The sequence below is a fragment of the Carlito syrichta genome, unplaced genomic scaffold (genome assembly GCF_000164805.1).
Source record: "Carlito syrichta isolate Samal-C Ts95f unplaced genomic scaffold, Tarsius_syrichta-2.0.1 Scaffold305805, whole genome shotgun sequence".
Lineage (NCBI taxonomy): Eukaryota > Metazoa > Chordata > Mammalia > Primates > Tarsiidae > Carlito > Carlito syrichta.
The window spans coordinates 261204-279955 of record NW_007249901.1 but is presented as its reverse complement, the minus strand read 5'-3'; the positions used below and the strand labels follow the sequence as shown (position 1 = coordinate 279955).

Below are 18752 nucleotides of genomic sequence, written 5' to 3'. Positions count from 1 at the left end.
AAATCAGCCGGGCGTGGTAGCGCATGCCTGTAATTCCGGCTACTCGGAAAGCTGAGGCGGAAGGATCGCCAGAGCCCAGCAGGTCGAGGCTGCGGTGGCCGGGAGCGGCCACTGCACTCCAGTCTGGGCGACCGAGTGAGACTCCAACTCAAAAAAAACCCAAAAAACAATGTGTTTAATGTAATAATACATTTTTTTCTTCTTTCTTTGTTGTGTGACGCTCATTACCCATAAAGATACACACGCTTATCCTATGCTGAGAATGTTTTACCCAGAGTTGAGAAGTGTGACATGAAGTTTTGTTTGTCTTTTTCTTTTTCTTTCCTTTTTTTTGACAAGCATGAGTGAGTAGCTTAGTTTTTTTTTTCCTTCTCCATTTGTAATCCTGTTGCGGAAAGGAGGTGGGGCCTCCCCTGGGTCTGGAGTAGGGTGCTTATAGCAACCTTTGGAACCGCATGGACACACAGCTGTGTTCCTTTCCACTACCTACTGACATTTTAGTGGTTAATTTGCTTTTGGGAATTTTTCTTTCTAAACTGCCCTGAGAAAGTGAAAACTTTGAATGAAAGTGCCTATTAGTACCCTCAAATAATATAGAGCAGCTTGAGCCTCTGGTGATGAAAGAGATAAAAAGATGTCCCTATGTTCAGAGATCTTTTCGGTGAAAAAAGACTATCTCCTAACTTCAAAGAAAAAGATCTCCTACAGGGCCTGTAAACCTGCCGTGACCGATAACTGCTTATTATGAAGCATCCTAAGCTTTGTCTGTCCCGTGTACTGCATGCTTACTTTCTCTCATATCCTTTTGGTCAGAATTCATAATTTCAGATGAAATTGGATCATTAGATCAATGGACATTTTGTGAATTCCCAGATATGAATATTCTCAAACCATTCTTTATTAGTGATTGCCATCCTTCCCTTAACAAAACATTTTAAATGATCAGTTACAAGTGCTGTTGATTTGACCTCTGTAGTTTCTCTTACATGTAATCTTCACCTATACTGACATCATTTTCATTTCAGATCCACATTTCTCATCCCTTATTATAGCAGCATCCCCTTTAAATTTCTTTCTCATCTCAAATCCTTGCTGTATGTCTTTAATGTTACAGTGTCTCCATGTCCCGTGGGAAAAGAATAAGAGTTTCTCCTTTGAAAATCTCCCATTAAAAAGAATTATTAAAAGCTGGAAGAGCTTATAAGAGAGAACAGAACTGGGGAATCTTCAGCTGATTCTGGTAGACCTTCTTGGTTGAGAAACATAGAGGATCTTTGTAAAAGGCAAATCAGATTTTTTTCCCTTAAAACCTTTTAGTAGCTGGGCTCGGTGGCTCAGCCTGTAATCCCGCGCCTTTGGGAGGCTGAGGTGAGTAGATTGCCTGAGCCCGCGGGTTCGAGACCCGCCTAGGCAGTGAGACCTCATCTCTACATAAATCAAAAAATCAGCCGGGCATGGTAGTGCATGCCTGTAATTCCAGCTACTCAGAAGGCTGAGGCTGAAGGATCGCCGGAGCCCAGCAGGTTGAGGCTGCAGTGGCTGGAAGTGGCCACTGCACTCCAGTCTGGGTGACCGAGTGAGACTCCAACTCCAAAAAAAAAACCTTTTAGTGACTCTCTTTCTTGATAACTGAATAAAGTCCACGCTTTTATTTGAGGTCTTCTGTTATCTGATCTGGCCCCTGACTTCTCTATAGCCTCTTTGGCCTTTCAGCTTCCCCCGCTCCCCAAAGCCTCCAGCTATGCTGAACTGCATGCTGGAATAATTCCTTAGCATGCTTTCTCGACCTTCCATCAGCCTGCTTCTCCACATGCTGTCCTCTGCAAGGATGCTCTTTAGTTCCCTTCCCACACCCGCTGTGTTCTTGGAGACTCCCAGCTTGGCAACACTCCTTTCGCTCAGCGGAATTTCTGCTGCAGCATCCAGTGCCTAATGCTAGGTACCACCGTACTTAACTTTTCTGAAGTTGTCCTTTTACCTGTTTGTCACTTCATTGGCTGCGAGCCATCCTTTGATGCTGGGGACTCTGTCTTTTATGCTGGTATCCTCAGGTCCTCTGATTCTTACTGGGGCATCTCTGTTTGGCAGCACTTGGAAAGTCTGGTTGCTTTTATATGGTGATAGGCTTTGATTATTCTAAATGACAGTTTCCTTTCTCAGATGCAGTGTGACTACCTAGTAGGTGGCAGATGTTGCCAACATGCATTGACAACAGTGAGAATCTGATGTGCACAGCAGCACTCTGAGCATAAATGACCCAGAGGGATCTTCATTGTCCCAGGGCTTGTACCCAGTGCTACGGCTACTGTTGTCTTTGTCATCTTTTGCTCTCACTGTGGGTTTAAAAAGCAGATGATCTTCCTGCTTTGTGTGTTCCATAAACAGTTGTTTCTGAGAGGATCCAAATTAAAAATGATACTACAAAATTTTAGTGATCACCTGATCCAGTCCCCTTTGTTTTATAAGTGGTGAGATGGGGACCTAAAGTATTTTCTTTTTAGGTTTGTCTGTTCCCTCTTCCCATGGATATAATGCTTGATTTTCTTATCTAACGTAAACACCAGTGCCTTATGAAAATTTAACGTTAGTCGAGTATGGTGGCGTGCGTCTGTAGTTCCAGCTACTTGAAAGACTGAGATGGAAGGATCACCTAAACCAGCATGTCGAGGCTGTGGTGGCTGTAAGCATGCCACTGCGCTCCAGCCTGGGTGACAAGAGTGAAACTGCAACTCAACAAAAAAAAGAAAAAGAAAATTTAATGTTTTAAAAATTAATTTAAAATTACACTAGTTCGATTTTTTTAAAATACTAGCAGTTCAATTACTATGCTGTGCTTGAAGCAAGTTTCTCCACATTCTAGAGGCGATCTGTGTTGTTACTGGTTCCGTGAGATGGGCAGACCCCAAATTATAAATGAGTTGGTTACTGAAACACTTTCTATAGATTGATCAGTTTCTCAGCTTATCTAAAAAAGGTGAATTCCATAATGTAGTACGTCACCTTATATTTTTGATAAACATTGTAGAAAATAATACTGCTTTTAAAAAAGCTAAGATAATAAAGTTGGATATATAAAGCAGTGTTTTCTTCCAGTGGTATTTGAGGATGTGGGAATCCTTTCCTCTTCTTCCTTTTCTGGCCAACTTCCCTCTTTTCTCTGAGCAAAATCCTGGTGGGAAGTTGGTTTTGCCTTCTTTTACCTGGTATATCAAAGCACAAAGAGAAGCCTGGAAATTTTGGATCAGGTCATCAACATTTTGGAAGGGGGTAAAACGCACTACTCCCACCTTCCCTGTCTGTCAAAGGAAAGGGAGTCCTCTGAATTCCTCTTTACCACTTGACATCTGCTAAGAGACCAGCTTGCCTGTGGTTGGGAAGCAAAATGATAGAGTGACAAATTGTTCTTAACTCGAGGAGACTGGTTTGGAAGGGAATACATGAACTTAGTTAATGAACCTAGCTAATCTTGAGCAACTGCTGTTCAGACTGGGTGGTGACATTTGGAGTTCCAGAGATGAAGTTCTGGAGGACAGTTGAGACAATAAGTAGTTTATTATTGAAACCATTTAAATAATATTTGGCTACCTTGTACAGTTTAGTTTGGTTTAGGTTTTCTAAGATAGATACCATCTGTTGATAGGTCAGACAATAGAGACAGAGTCTTGCTATATGTTGCCTAGGCTAGCCTCAAATTCCTGGGCTCAGGTTATCCTACAGGCACATGCCACTGCGTGCCTGGCTCAGGTTAGGTTTTCTTAGATTCTGTTGTAATAAGTTCAACTATTTATAAATTAAGCATAAATTATGACCTGATCTTCATCTTCAGATAATACAGAGATTCTCAAGGAAAACAGACCTATTGACTTTAACAGAATACCAAACTGGGCGCAGTGGCTCATGCCTGTAATCCTAGTACATTGGGTAGCAGAGGCAAGAGGATTGCCTGAGTCCAGGGGTTCGAGAACAGTCTGGGCAACTTGGCAACACCTCGTCTCTATAAGAAATTAAAAAATTAGCTGGGTGTGGTGGCACATGCCTGTGGTTCCAACTACTTGGAAGGCTGCAGTGGAAGGATCACCTGAGCCCAGCAGATAAAGGCTGCGGTGGCTGTGAGTGTGCCACTGCACTCCATCCTGGGTGACAGAATGAGACTCCTACTCAAAAACAAAACAAAACAAAAAACCCACTTATAGCAAAACCCCGAGCACTGGAATGAAACTCTCAATTTAGATCTTCAAAGCCTTGGTTGAGAATTACCTGCAACATCTCAAACAATCAGTGATGCTGGGTGTAGCTCATCAAGCAAGAAAGGGTGTATTGGCAGTATGGTGACCAAAGGATCAGTACAGTCCGCTGCACCATCTCTCGTTGATTAAGAGCCTGGAAAGAGCTTAGAGGGGGAGGGGGAAAAGACCCTATTAATTGTATATTGCAATTGATGGTTTATTGATGAGGAGGGTTTTGTTTTTGTTTTTTAAAGTAATATATACTGTATCTGAGAGAATGGTTTTAAATAAGCGCAGAATGAGATAGCTTTAAGCAAGGTAGTCCTGTGATAAATTGTTAATTTAATACCCTTATTATACTAATGAATTACACAATTCCAGAATCTTACCTCAAAGTGTGTGTGTGTGTGTGTGTGTGTGTGTGTGTGTGTGTGTGTGTGACTTACTGTCTGCAAATTTCCATAAAAATATAAATTATCTGTTAAAATTCAGTGGTGTAATATCCCCGGGACTTGTGATGACTCTGAAAACTGGGGTAGCTATGACTTGAAACTTTTCTGTTTTCTTTTGTTTTTGTTTTGTTTTTGAGTTGCAGTCTCACTGTGTTGCCCAGACTAGAGTGCAGTGGCATGATCACAGCTCATCACAGCCTCGATCTCCTGGGCTCAGATGATCCTTCTGCCTCAGCCTCTTAAGTAGCTGGGACTACAGGTGCACACTACAATGTCCGGCTAATGTTTTGGTTTATTTGTGGAGAAGAGGTCTCACTCTGTTGCCCAGGCTAGTCTCAAACTCTTGGGCTCAGCAATCCTCTTGCCTCAGCTTCCCAAAATGCTGGGATTACAGACATGACCCATAGCCTTTTGTGTTTTCTTATATAAACATTTAATGCCGTAGCTCTCCTCTAAGCACTGATTTAGCTACATTCTGCAAAAACATTATTTTTGCCCTTCACATTAGCTGTAATTTTTTTTTAATTATAAAATCCACATACATTTACCCTCTCAACAATTTGTAAATGTACGGAACAATATTGTTAATTGTATGCACAGTGCTAGGCAGCTTCTCTCTAGAACGTTTAGTTACTGGCTTTTTCTTTTTCTTTTCTTTTCTTTTTTTTTAAGTTGGAGTCTCACTCTGTCCCTCAGGCTGGAGCACGCACACGGCCACCACAACCTCTACCTGCTAGGCTCAGGCGATCATTCCATCTCAGGTTTTCAACTAGCTGGAACTGCAGGCACATGCCACCATGCCTGGCTAGTTTTTTTTTTTTTTGTAGAGATGAGGTCTCACTGAGTTGCTCAGGCAGGTCTCAAACCCATGGGCTTATTAGGCAGTTTTCTCACCTTGGCCTCCCAAAGTGCTGGAATTATAGGCATGAGCCTCTGCATCTGGCCAGTTACTGGCTTTTTCATTTAGCACGGTGTACTCATGGTTCATCCATGTTGTGGCAAATGACAGGATTACCTTTTAAAAGGCTGAGCAGCCCACATTTTCTTTGTCTAGTCATCCATAGATAGGCACTGAGATTGCTTCCACATCTTGGCTGTTGTGAATAATGCTCCAATGAGCATGGGTGTGGAAATGTCTTTGAGATCCTATTTTCAATTTTTTTTTTTTTGGATATATATACCCAGAATTGGGATTGGTGGATTATATGGTAGTTCTGTTTTTCATAGCAGCTTCTCCATTTTACAATTCCAGCAATGGGGTATAAATGTCCAGTTTCTTCACTTCCTTGTCAACACTTGTTTTTTCTGTTTTTGTAATGGTGGCTAGTATAAGGAGAGTGAAGTATTAGTTCATTGTGGTTTTGATTTATAGTTCCCTGATGATTGGAAATGTTGAGTATCTTTTCATGTGCTTGATGGCCATCTTTTAGGAGAAATATCTATTCAAGTCCTTTGCCCATTTTTTAATCTGATTAATTTTACTTTTTTTTTTTTTGGTAGAGACAGGGTGCTCTGTTGCCCAGGCTGGTCCCAAACTCCTGGTCTCAAATGATCCTCCTGCCTTGGCCTCCCAAAGTGCTGGGATTACAGGCATGAGCCATTGTGCCCAGCCAGTACAAATTTTGATATTATTTTATTCAGTTGAAAATATTTTCTGGCCAGGTGTGGTCACTCACGCCTATAATCCCAGCACTTTGGGAGGCCAAGGTGAGAGGATTGCCTGAGCTCATGGATTCCAGACCAGCCTGGTCAACTTGGCAAGGCCTCGTGTCTACAATACAAATAAAAAATTAGCTGGGTGTGGTAGCGCACACCTGTAGTTCCTGCTACTTGGAAGACTAAGGCAGAAGGATCTCAGGAGCCCAGCAGGTGGACGCTGTGGTGGCCGTGAGCGTGCCACTGCACCCCAGCCTGGGCAACAGAGTGAGACTCCAACTCAACAAAAAGAAAAATTTTTATTCAATTGAAAATATTTTCTGGCTGGGAGCGGTGGCTCATGCCTGTAATCCCAGCACTTTGGGAGGCCAAGGCAGGAGGATTGCCTGAGCCCACAGTTCCCAGACCAACCCAGGCAACTTGGCAAGACCTCATCTCTACAATAAATCAAAAAAGTAGCTGGGCATGGTAACACATGCTTGTAGTTCTAACTGCTTGAAAGGCTGAGATGGAAAGATCACCTGAGCCCAGCAGATTGAGGCTGCGGTGGCCATGAGTGTGCCACTGCATTCCAGTCTGGGTGACAGAGTGAGACTCCAACTCAAAAAAAAAAAAAAGAAAGTATTTTCTATTAGCCAGGTGTGGCAGCAAGTGCCTGTAGTTGGGACTGCTTAGGAAACTGATGCAGGAGAATTGCTTGAGCCCAGGAGTTCTGTACCTTTAGTGTGTTATGCCCATCAGGTGGTCACACTAAGTTCAACATCAATATGGTGAACTCTTGAGAGTAAGGGTCCACCAGATTGCCTAAGGAGGGATGAACTGTCCCAGGTCAAATACGGAGCAAGTCAGAACTCCCGTGCTGATCAGTAGTGGGTTTGCACCTGTGCATAGCTACTGAGCTGCACTCCTGCCTGGACAGCATTTATAAGAAAGAAAAAAAAATTGAATATAAAAATTGCTCATGCCGGGCTCGGTGGCTCAGCCTGTAATCCCGTGCCTTTGGGAGGCTGAGGTGAGTGGATTGCCTGAGCCCGCGGGTTCGAGACCTGCCTGGGCAGCAAGACCTCATCTCTACAATAAATCAAAAAATCAGCTGGGCGTGGTAGCACGTGCCTGTAATTCCGGCTACTTGGAAGGCTGAGGTGGAAGGATCGCTGGAGCCCAGCAGGTTGAGGCTGTGGTGGCCGGGAGCAGCCACTGCACTTCAGTCTGGGTAACAGAGTGAAACTCCAACTCAAAAAAAAAAAATTGCTCATAAACCACCGACAAAGAGCCATGTTACATTTTGGTATTTGTTAATACATATAAAAAAAAATCAAACGTTCCCCCAAGAAGATTACAATGGATATCTTTGCATGCTCTTATTTACTTAGAATTGTCATTATTATTAGGCTGGTCTCAAATTTCCTGGGCTCAAGTGATCCTCCTGCTTTGGCCTCTCAGAGTGCCTCTGTCACATTTCATTAAAGTGTTGCTTGTGAAAAAGTTTGAATGGCTACATAATATTTTATCATATGACTGTACTATTGATGAACATTGTCCCCGTTATTGGCCAAGTAGCTTATTCTAGCAGTTTTCTATTATAAACAATATTGTGATGATTACCTTTGAAAGTATTTGTTGACATATCTGTTTGCTTATGATACAATCTTTTTTTTTTCTTTGAGTTGGAGTCTTAACTCTTGGTGCCCAGGCTACAGTGCAGTGGTACACTCATGGCCACCGCAGCCTCAATCTGCTGGTCTCAGGTGATCGTTCTGCCTCAGCCTTCTAAGTAGCTGGAATTACATGTGCACACTACCATGCCTGGCTAGTTTTAGTGATTTATTGTTGAGATGAGGTCTCACCAAGTTGCCCGGCTGGTCTCGAACCCCCGGGCTCAGGTCTTGAACCCCTGGGCTTCAGCCTCCCAAAATGCTGCATTGGGGCTGGGCCACCATGCCCAGCCTGATAAGTTCTTTTTTTTTTTAGTTGGAATCTCACTCTGTCACCCAGACTGGAGTGCGGTGGCCGCTCCCGGCCACCGCAGCCTCAACCCACTGGGCTCCGGCGATCCTTCCGCCTCAGCCTTCCGAGTAGCTAGAACTACAGGCGCACGCTACCACGCCCGGCTAATTTTTTGATTTGTTGTAGATATGAGGTCTCGCCAAGTTGCCCAGGCGGGTCTTGAACCCGCAGACTCAGGCAACCCACTCACCTCGGCCTCCCAAAGTGCTGGGATTACAGGCTGAGCCACCGAGCCCAGCCTAGTCTGATACATTCTTAAAAATGGTCGTTCTAGGGCAAAGAATGTGAAGGCCAGTAAAAGTCTTTATATATATTGTCACATTGCTTTTCAGAAATCTTGTCTGCACTAGTAAAACCTTAATATAGTCAAGGATCTTCACTGGTAGCAGCAAAATTGGCACCCCACCCATCCTTCATTGATTAATTGCACCTGGGCTTTCTGTTCAAAATTAAGAGGTGATGAGGAAAAACCAAACATTAACTTTTTAAATGACCACTCAGAGTCAATGAGATCCCTACTCCCTTCTTTGATTCCCATTCAAAGGAGGAACCTTCTTTGAGCAACAATGAAATCATTGGTGATAAATTTTCCATCCATTGTGCTGGAAGGCATACTCTTAAATGACTGATCCTTGGAGATCTATCAAAGTAGAGCTAAAGACAGGGCATCGTGGTTCTCATGACTGTAATCCAGAACTTCACGAGGCCAAAGGAGGAGGATTTCTTGAGCCTAGGAGTTTGAGATCAGCGTGGGCAGCATAGTGAGACCCTGTCTCTACAAAAAATCAAACATATACATATACATTTGATTTTTATATTTATAAAAATATATTTATGTAACTAAAGTAAGCAAATATGTACATTTATAAATATATATAAATACACTTTATAAATATATTTATAAAAATCCAATATATTTATAGCCAGTCAGTTAGGAGTACATACTTGTGGTAGGCATCTGAAGTGGGGACAGTCTTGTGGACTGAACCCTGAACTTGTGGGAACTGCCATACTAACTCCAGGTAGAAAGTGTCAGAATCGAATTGAATTGTGGGACACCCAGCTGTTGTCAGATCATTGGTTGGGGTAAGAAAACCTGAATATCTGATGTCAGAAGTGTTCTGTTTGAGTGTTGAAACAGTTTTTCTCAGAGATTGTGTCTACTTACTCATTAGCAATAGTGGGCAGAACTTTCGCTTGACCCTAGTTCAACATTGAATGTTGATGCTGGACAGTTTTTGCTGATTGATTAGTGAAAGCATCTCATGGCAGTTTAAAATGTGCATTTCTTTGGAGTTGAATGTTTTCCCCTGTGTCTGTTAACTAGTCTTATAAGAAAGTGTAGAGGAAGAGAGGCAAAACCAGTTTGAGGAATTAGTTGGTCTGTCAGGGACAGGGCATTGACTGCCTGCTCTTGGTGCATAACTTGGTTTTTTTGTTTTTTTTGAGTTGGAGTCTCACTCTGTCGCCCAGACTAGAGTGCAGTGGCCGCTCCTGGCCACCGCAGCCTCAACCTGCTGGGCTCCGGTGATCCTTCCGCCTCAGCCTTCCAAGTAGCTGAAACTACAGGCGCGTGCTACCACGCCCGCATAATTTTTGATTTATTGTAGAGATGAGGTCTCGCCAAGTTGCCCAGGTGGGTCTCGAACCCGTGGGCTCAGGCAATCCACTCACCTCAGCCTCCCAAAGGCACAAGATTATAGGCTGAACCACCGAGCCCAGCTGGAGTGTAACTTGTAATAGAGAAAGCTTTGTATTTGTTAGTACTAGATTCAGGGGGCAGAACCTTGAAACCAACATAACTATAAAGGAAATGCCTCCTTCAAGGAATCTAAGGAGGGTTTACAAAATTAATGCAGGGAAGTTTTAGACAAATAAACCAAGGCTTGGCGGGGATATAGTTGGGCTGGGGATTCATTCGTGAATATTTTTTCCAGCTCTGCTTCTCTCCACTGATTTCCTTCTTGTGGTGGGCAGAGCCAAGCCTCCCAAGGCCCACACCATTCAGAAAAAATGTCTACCACTGAATAGGAGCTGAGCATGTGTGTTTTTCTTCCCTTGGTTCCATTTGCAATATCTTGTGAGGCTTTAATGTGGCTTTAGGAGATGGCTTGGAGCTGCGTCTCTGAGGGACAATTTGTTCTGAGACGGCCTAGGGCGGGGAAGATGAAGCCAGGTGCATGCAAGAATAGACACCTGCCACACTGGGCCCAGACCTCTCCCCAAGCCCTCCGGAGTCATGAGAGAGCCAAGGGAAGAACCAGACCTCTGATTTGTTTTTGTTTGTGATTTGGTTGTCCTTCTCCAAGTCCCCTGTGGGCAGAATGAAGGATTTGGGGAGGGAGGCCTGTGGGGACTGAGGAGAGAGTGCAGTCACAAGGGTGTAGGAACTTTGTTTTAGAGCAGGTACATGGCACCATTCTGCCTAGGTTAAATCAGGGCTTCTGGTAACGTTGAAAAGGTTATTTGATTTCTTTCTCTCTCTTTTTTTTTTTAAGTTGGAGTCTCACTCTATCCTCCAGGCTGGAGTGCAGTGGCATGCTCCTGGCCACCACAGCCTTGACCTGCTGGGCTCAGACGATCCTTTGCCTCAGCCTTCCAAGTAGCCTGAACTACAGACATGCGCTACCATGCCCAGCTAATTTTTTTATTTACTGTAGTGACAAGGTCTCACCATGTTGCCCAGGCTGGTCTCGAACCCACGGGCTCAGGAAATCCACTCACTTCGGCCTCCCAAAGTTCTGGGATTATAGACTTGAGCCACCATGCCCAGCTAGTTATTTGATTTTTGAGCCAGAATTAGCAAATCCAGATGCATACTAGGGCCAAGTAGATATATACGTGAGTCAAACTGTCTGTTTAGTATTTATTTGCACATTAAACAGATATGTCCTTCATGGTATATGTGTTCCTGTCTTATTTCTTGAACATTCATCCTCCTAGATCTGCCTGCTTGCATACTTCGATAGACACAAGTACACAGAAATGCTTTTCTTCTATAAGACATTTGGCATAAACATGTTGACAGATGACACTGTGCACCTGGGACTTCCTCCCACTGGGCATGGAATGGAGTTAGGGACTTGGAGGCTGATAAATGGAAGAGGCTCCAGCCCCTCTGTTCTTGGTTTCTGCTGTGCTATTTAGACGGGCTTGAAGTATAATTAGAATTTTATAATGTATGCTTCGTAAGTAGAGTCTCTGCCTCTCCAAATAAGACAACAAACACACTCTACCCACCACAATATTGGACTCTTGTACAAAAGATGTAGCCACACTTGGGAAAGCTTTAATCGGTTAGCCTAAGCCCCTTTAATGCAAAGCACTGCTGCTGGCTTTTTGGTTCTCACCTGATGTGGCCTTAGGGACCCAGAAGCCATAGTTTTGTCATAGCGTTCTCTCACCTGCACCAGGAAGTGTTCTGACTGAGTGAATTCTTACTCAGTAATACCTAGCCAACAATTGATTTAAGAAATGAAATGAAAAGAACAATGCCAGTGTTCTGGGGGCCCAACCTCTCACATTAGCTTTCGAAAGTCTTACTGTAATTTTTGGGTCATAGACTATATATTTGTGTTTGAAGTCAGCTTTAGAACCAGTTGAGTGTGCATGATTTTTTGTGTGTGGGAGGGGCAGGGATGAGGACAGGGAGAACCTACCTTTTGTTCATTGTCTGATTTATTTTGCTGTCAGGAACAGGAGGCTAAATTCAAATGGTTCCACTGAAACTGTTTTCTGAGCGAATGATGTGTGTGTTTGACCCATGGGAGTGTCTGTCTCCCCAGCCAAACAAATCATATGAAAAATCCTTACCATCTTCCTGTTCAAGAAGAGAGAGTGAACAAATGAGACTTCATATTACACTTTCAAAAAAAAAGATTTGGGCTGGGCGTGGTGGTTTATATCTGTAATCCCAATACTTTGGGAGGCTGAGGTGGGAGGATTGCTTGAGCCCAGGAGTTTGAGATCAGCTTACGCACATAGTGAGACCTCAGGTCTCTACAAAAAAAAAAAAAATTAGCCAGCATGATATCATGCACCTGTAGTCCCAGGTATTCGGGAGACTGAGGCGGAAGGATCACCTGAACCCAGGAGGTCGAGGCTGTGGTGAGCTATGATCGTGCCACTACACTCCAGCCCAGGCAACAGAGTGAGACCCCAAGTCAAAAACAAATTGATAGAATTGACAGAATAAGTACTTATTTTGTGTTAGAGGCACATTTTTACTCTAGTTACCGATGCTGTTTCCTATCTCCCAAAGACATCGCAGTCCCTTGCTGCTAGCTGTAATTTTCTTCCCCACCGCCCTTCACTTGAAATTTTCTTTTAAAAGAATCTTACTAGTGTATCCTTGCTGCTATTCCAAGAAAAGGACTTCGGTTACTTTTCTCAGTCTCTGAATCATTTTTTAAAAAAATCTTCTCTTGGTAGAAGAGAAAACTTTCTTTTTGTATAGAAGTACTTTTTTTTTACTCTCAGCATTGTAATTCCCTTGTGATAGGCCTTTCATACTAGAGATGAGTTACAGGCAACAAAACGAACTCCATCTTGATCCTCTCCTCACAATGGATGAGTCCCAGTTTTAGTCCCATTTTTATTTCTTTAGTAAGTATTGTCCATCCTGACTTTGACCTGAAGCTGACAAAACCGTTCTTAATTTGATCAAACTTGTTTTCATTTTTATTTGTTCTTTTAGAGATGGGGTCTCACTATGTTGCCCAGGCTGGAGTGCAGTGGCTATTCACAGGTGCAATCATAGTACACTGTAGCCTTGAACCCCTGGGTCAGGCAGTCCTCCTGCTTTAGCCTCCCAAGTAGCTGCACCACCCAGCTTCATTCTTATTTTTATTTTTTTTAATAGTGTGTGTGTGTGTGTGTGTGTGTGTGTGTGTGTGTGTGTGTGTGTGTGTTGGTGTCTCACTCTGTTGCCCAGGCTGGAGTACAGTGGCACACTCATGGCACCCCAGTGTCGACCTGCTGGGCTCTGGTGATCCTTCCACCTCAGCCTTCCAAGTAGCCAGAACTACAGACACACACTACCACATCTGGCTAATTTTTGACTTATTGTAGACCTGAGGTCTTGCCAAGTTGCCTGGGCTGGTCTCAAACCCATGGACCCAGGCAATCCACTCGCCATTTTTATTTTTTAAAAACCAGGAAGAACTGTGTTTAAATGGGACATTAAAACAATATACTTACTTTTGGAATTAGTAGTGTTCCATTGTTCAAAGTCTGAAAAGTATAAGACGTGAAGGGTAGCACAGACAGTCTTTTACTTCTAACCCACAGCTAGCAAATACAGAGGTAACCTTCTCAGGTATGGTTGTGTCTGGTTTATCTTGTGTCCTTCTCCCCAAACAAATAGATATATTATCCCCATTTGTAAACAAAAAATTGTAACATGTACCTTGCTTTTTTCAACTAATGATACTATTACATATCACACCTTGAGAAACTTTCTCTGCCTGCTTTTTTGTAGTTTGGTTATAACTTTTGTATCAGTTCCTTATAATGCCTGTGGGCATTTATGAAGTTTGCAGTCTTTTACTGCTGTCAGTAACACTTTAGTGGGTAACCTCCAGAGATGTGCGGAACACATTGTCCTAATAATGTACTTTATAGCAAAAGAAAATGCAAGTTTATATGTTGCATTTGGTTGATGTATCTCTTTAGTTTCCTTTAATCTGGAATCGTTATTGAATCTTTTTTGTATTTCTTTGTATTTCATGGCATTGACTTACTTTGTAGAAAGTTCTTCCAAGTTGGATTTGACTGATGTTTTCTCATGATTAAATTTAAGTTCTGCATTTTTGGCCAAAGCACCACAGAAGTAATGCTATATTCTTAGTGAATTATACCAGGAGGTGCGTGCTGTCAGATCCATAACTTCAAGCATTTGGTTAAGGTGGTACCTGCCAGGTTTCTCCACAAAAAGTTACTGTTTTTCCCTTTGTAATAAACTTCTGCTTTGAGACATTGTAAATATTGTTACTTGTCCAACTTGCCTACACTGGCATCCATTGATGGTTCTTGTCTGATTCTTTTATCAGTCTAATGGATGACAGACCGAGACTTTTAAAATTCTGTCCTTTCTCCTACTTTGATAGATGGGTTTCTCCTAAAAGGAGATTTGTCATCCATCCATCTATCCATCTAGCCATGAAGTTATTAATTCATACTTTACTCAGCAGGATATAATCCTATTATTTTGTTGTTCAGATTTTTTTGTTTGTTTGTTTGTTTGTTTTGAGTTGGAGTCTCACTCTGTCGCCCAGACTGGACTGCAGCCTCGACCTGCTGGGCTCCGGCGGTCCTTCCGCCTCAGCCTTCCAAGTAGCTGGAACTACAGGCGCGAGCTACCACGTCCGGCTAATTTTTTATTTATTGTAGAGATGAGGTCTCGCCAAGTTGCCCAGGCGGGTCTTGAACCCGTGGACTCAGGAAATTCACTCACCTCAGCCTCCCAAAGCGCTGAGATTACAGGCTGAGCCACCGAGCCCGGCTGTTGTTCAAATTTTGTTGCCAGATTTGGTCAGTGGCACCTCCTTTCCAGCCAGCTCTGTTGCCCTTTTAACATGTCTCATCCTTCTTTGATTACATCCTTCTGGGGCAGAGTAAGATGTTCATCTTGTAATTTCCCTGCCGTGGCCTTGGAATCAGCCATTTCTCCAAGAAGCCCTGGATTCTCTTAGTGGAGAATATTTAGAAGTCAACATCTGTGTTTCAGAATTACTAACCTTCGGGCACTACTAAATAAGCTTGCTAATTAATGACTGTGTTCTTGTTACTTAGGTCAGTATGTGTTCATCTCCCCAATTCCCCCTATATTTTATTCAGTTGAAATATGTTTTGCTTCTGTGTTGAATTTAGGGTTCTTCCCATCCTTGTTAATTTGCATACGTACCTGTGTGTGTTTTGTGAGAAACATTAACATGGCCTAGGATTCAGCAATATGTGAAAAAGGCACATTCAGGAAAGTTCCACATGCCCTCCCTTTTTATGCTAATCCCATTTATGCTGTGTAGGTGACCAATTTAATTAGTCTCTGATTTATCCTATGTTTCTTTTTGTTCAAATGAGCAAGATACAGTTTTTTATTTCTCCTTTTTTCTTACACGAGAACAGTATCCTGGAGATACTCTTTTGCACTTTGCTTTTTTAACAATATGTCCTGGAAAGTTACTCCATAGCAGTTCGTCGAGATGGCCTTCACTGCAGTGGCATACTGCTCCGTTCTGTTGATGCACCAAGATCCTCTATGTCTGGGCATTGAAGCTTTTCCCAGGGTTTTGTGATTGTAGACAATGCTGCAATGAGTAGCCTAATGCATGAGTGTTTGCATTGTTGGAGGTGTAGTGTCAGGGTGAATTCTTAGAGATGAGATTGTTAGGTCAAAAGGTAGCTGTGTGTGTAGCTTTGTTAGAGATTGCATCCCCTCCATAAAAGTCCTGCCAGCTGGGATTCCCACCAGCAGTGCTTGTTTCTCCACAGCCTTACAACCTGAGTGTCTTGTTATACTTTCTTAGTTCTGCTAATTTTATACATGAGGATTAGGTTAGAAATGGTATCTCACTGTAGTTTTGTTTTTTTATGAAACTATGTATTTAAATTAAACAATAACTTTTTTTCCATAGACGAAACTGCAAAGGAAATCCAAATTGCTTGGTTGGGATTGGTGAGCATATTTGGTTAGGAGAAATAGATGAAAATAGTTTTCATAACATCGATGATCCCAACTGTGAGAGGAGAAAAAAGGTAAACCATTGTTTTCTAAGCGATTGCTGTGTTACTTTGGTTTTTGTTTTTGCTTTTGTTTTGAGCCTATGATCAGAAACTGTTGATTTCAGGTAATCTATACAGCTTCAAGATTAGTAGAATTTAAAACTCTAAGCCACTTGCATGGGAACTGTTCTTAATGGTACATTTTAAAACAGGTGTCTGAGTAATCCAGCAAGTCTTTAAATAATGGTTTTAGTCTGAGTGCTGATTCTATGTTTGCCGTCATGTTGCATGTTTCATTTTGAGCTCTTTTAAAGTGTCTTTAAAGGAGGGGACAGGCTCTCCATAATGGCATAACTCTGCCTTGTGGGACTTGTATCTTATATATAGTTTTACTTTGTAAAATATACATTAATATTTTCTGACCATAAAGCCTGGCATTCACAAAGTAGTCTGCTCTGTTATTGTGTAGATATGTTGTCTATTAAAAATAATTCTTTGTAAGTTCAGAGTCTTGACCTTATCTTTGAAAAATGTGCAGCTAGTTCCCTCACCAAGCCCCAGTCTTCCACATCTCTAAAGGAACTTTTCTAGAAGTTCTACTTTGTCATTTTATTGAATGTTCACAGTTTGGGAATAGAGCAAATGAAAAACCTATATATATATGTTCCAAACTGCTCTCTTCTAGAATCCACTGTTCCAATTTTAATATTTAAGTGGCTGGACAAGGCAATATGCTAAAGGTGAGCAGTGATGCTGTCCAAAGTCTTTTCCACTCCTGTGGTCAACCCACAGTGGGACTTTCGTGACAATTGTGCCCTGCCTTCAGGCAAGAGAGACTTAAGGTGGTTATAGCGTGTTGGTTGTGTAGTCTTATACATTTTTAGTCTGAAAAATTTTAAATGATGCTTCTTATAAATTTTGCACTTAAAGGAAGACTGATTGTGTAATTGCCAATGTTCTATTTCTGTAGAACTCGTTTGTGGGCCTTACAAACCTTGGAGCTACCTGTTATGTCAACACGTTTCTGCAAGTGTGGTTCCTCAACCTGGAGCTTCGGCAGGCACTGTACCTGTGTCCAAGCACCTGTGACCACAGGATGGGAGATGGGATCCGAGAAGAGAAAGGTTGGTGGGATGGGTGGGCGTGCGCTTGTTTCTGAGCATAATGCCTGCTAGCAAAAGGTGGCAACATGGGAGCTCATCACATGCTAGGCATGAAGTGGGCCTTTTATAAACAGAGTTCAAAATCTGTTTCTTTTTTTTTTCTTCAGACTCCTTCTGTCACCCTGGCTGGAATACAGTGGCATGATCATAGCTTACTGTAACCTTGAACTCCTGGGCTTAATCAATCTTCCTGCCTCTGCCTCCCATGGGACTACAGGATCATGCCACCATGCCTGGCCTATTTTTAAAATTTTTTTATCAATGCACAGTATGTGGATTGTTTTTACTAAATGATATTGCTTTGTATTTGAAGATTTCCCCTTTAAGATGGAGATTTCATGAAGTAAACCAGTATTTTTCCTTCTCAAAGCTGGGTGACTGGAGGAGCGGGTGTTTAAGATAGCATAGGTTCAGAGAATTTGAAGTTGAGAATTTTTGACACTTGCTCCCATCTCTAAGTACTATGCTGTTTTTTTAAAAATATGATCTGAGCCAGGCTCGGTGACTCAGCCTGTAATCCCGCATTTTGGGAGGCTGAGGTGAGTGGATTGCCTGAGCCTGCGGGTTCGAGACCCGCCTGGGCAACTTGGCGAGACCTCATCTCTACAATAAATCAAAAAAATTAGCCGAGCGTGGTAGCACGCGCCTGTAGTTTCAGCAACTTGGAAGGCTGAGGCGGAAGGTTTGCCGGAGCCCAGCAGGTCGAGGCCGCGGTGGCTGGGAGTGGCCACTGCCCTCCAGTCTGGGCGACAGAGTGAGACTCCAACTCAAAAATAAATAAATAAATAAAAATAAAAATATGATTTGATTTGGACTGGGCGTGGTGGCTCATACCTGTAATCCTAGCACTTTGGGAGGCAGAGGCAAGAGGATACCTGAGCCTAGTTGTTCGAGACCGGCCTGGGCAACTTGGTGAGACCTTGTCTCCACAATAAATCAAAAATTTAGCTGGATGTAGTAGCACATGCCTGTATTCCCAGCTACTTGGAAAGCTGAGGCAGAATTGCCTGAGTCCAGCAAGTTGAGGCTGTGGTGGCCATTATCATACCACTACACTCCAGCCTGGGTGGCAGAGTCAGACTCTGACTCAAAAAAAAAGATCTGATTTGGGCACATGATACCTGTCGTGAGCTCCAAAAGAGAAAAGATAGGATTCTTAAGGCCCATGTCTTGCAGTCTTCTAGACAGTGGTAATACTTTAGACTAAAGTCTTGGTCCTGGTTAATAATTATTTTTCTTCAAAGCACAGTACTTTAAAATTCTGTTTCCCCAAGTTCTCATTACTATATTTCTAAAGATTTAAATCTAAATTAATAGTACATTAAGTACTTAATAGTATTTGTAAAATATAAGTAATTTTTTTTTTTCCTGAGTTGGAGTCTCACTCTGTTACCCAGACTGGAGTGCAGTGGCTGCTCCCAGCCACCACAGCCTTGACCTGCTGGGCTCCGGTGATCCTTCCGCCTCAGCCTTCCAAGTAGCTGGAACTACAGGCGCACGCTACCACACCTGGCTAATTTTTGATT

General features: G+C 42.6%; 1 protein-coding gene across 8 annotated transcripts in view; it reads left to right on the top strand.

The window, feature by feature from the left end:
* The window catches only part of USP48 (ubiquitin specific peptidase 48), a 103110-nt gene that overhangs the window by 14249 nt on the left and 70109 nt on the right, over positions 1-18752 (top strand). For all 8 annotated transcript variants that reach the window (XM_021714836.1, XM_021714835.1, XM_021714839.1 and 5 more), the window contains exons 2-3: positions 15976-16096; positions 17034-17187. In XM_021714836.1, coding sequence (XP_021570511.1) covers positions 15976-16096; positions 17034-17187 — 275 coding nt within the window. The remainder of the gene's footprint in view (positions 1-15975; positions 16097-17033; positions 17188-18752) is intronic.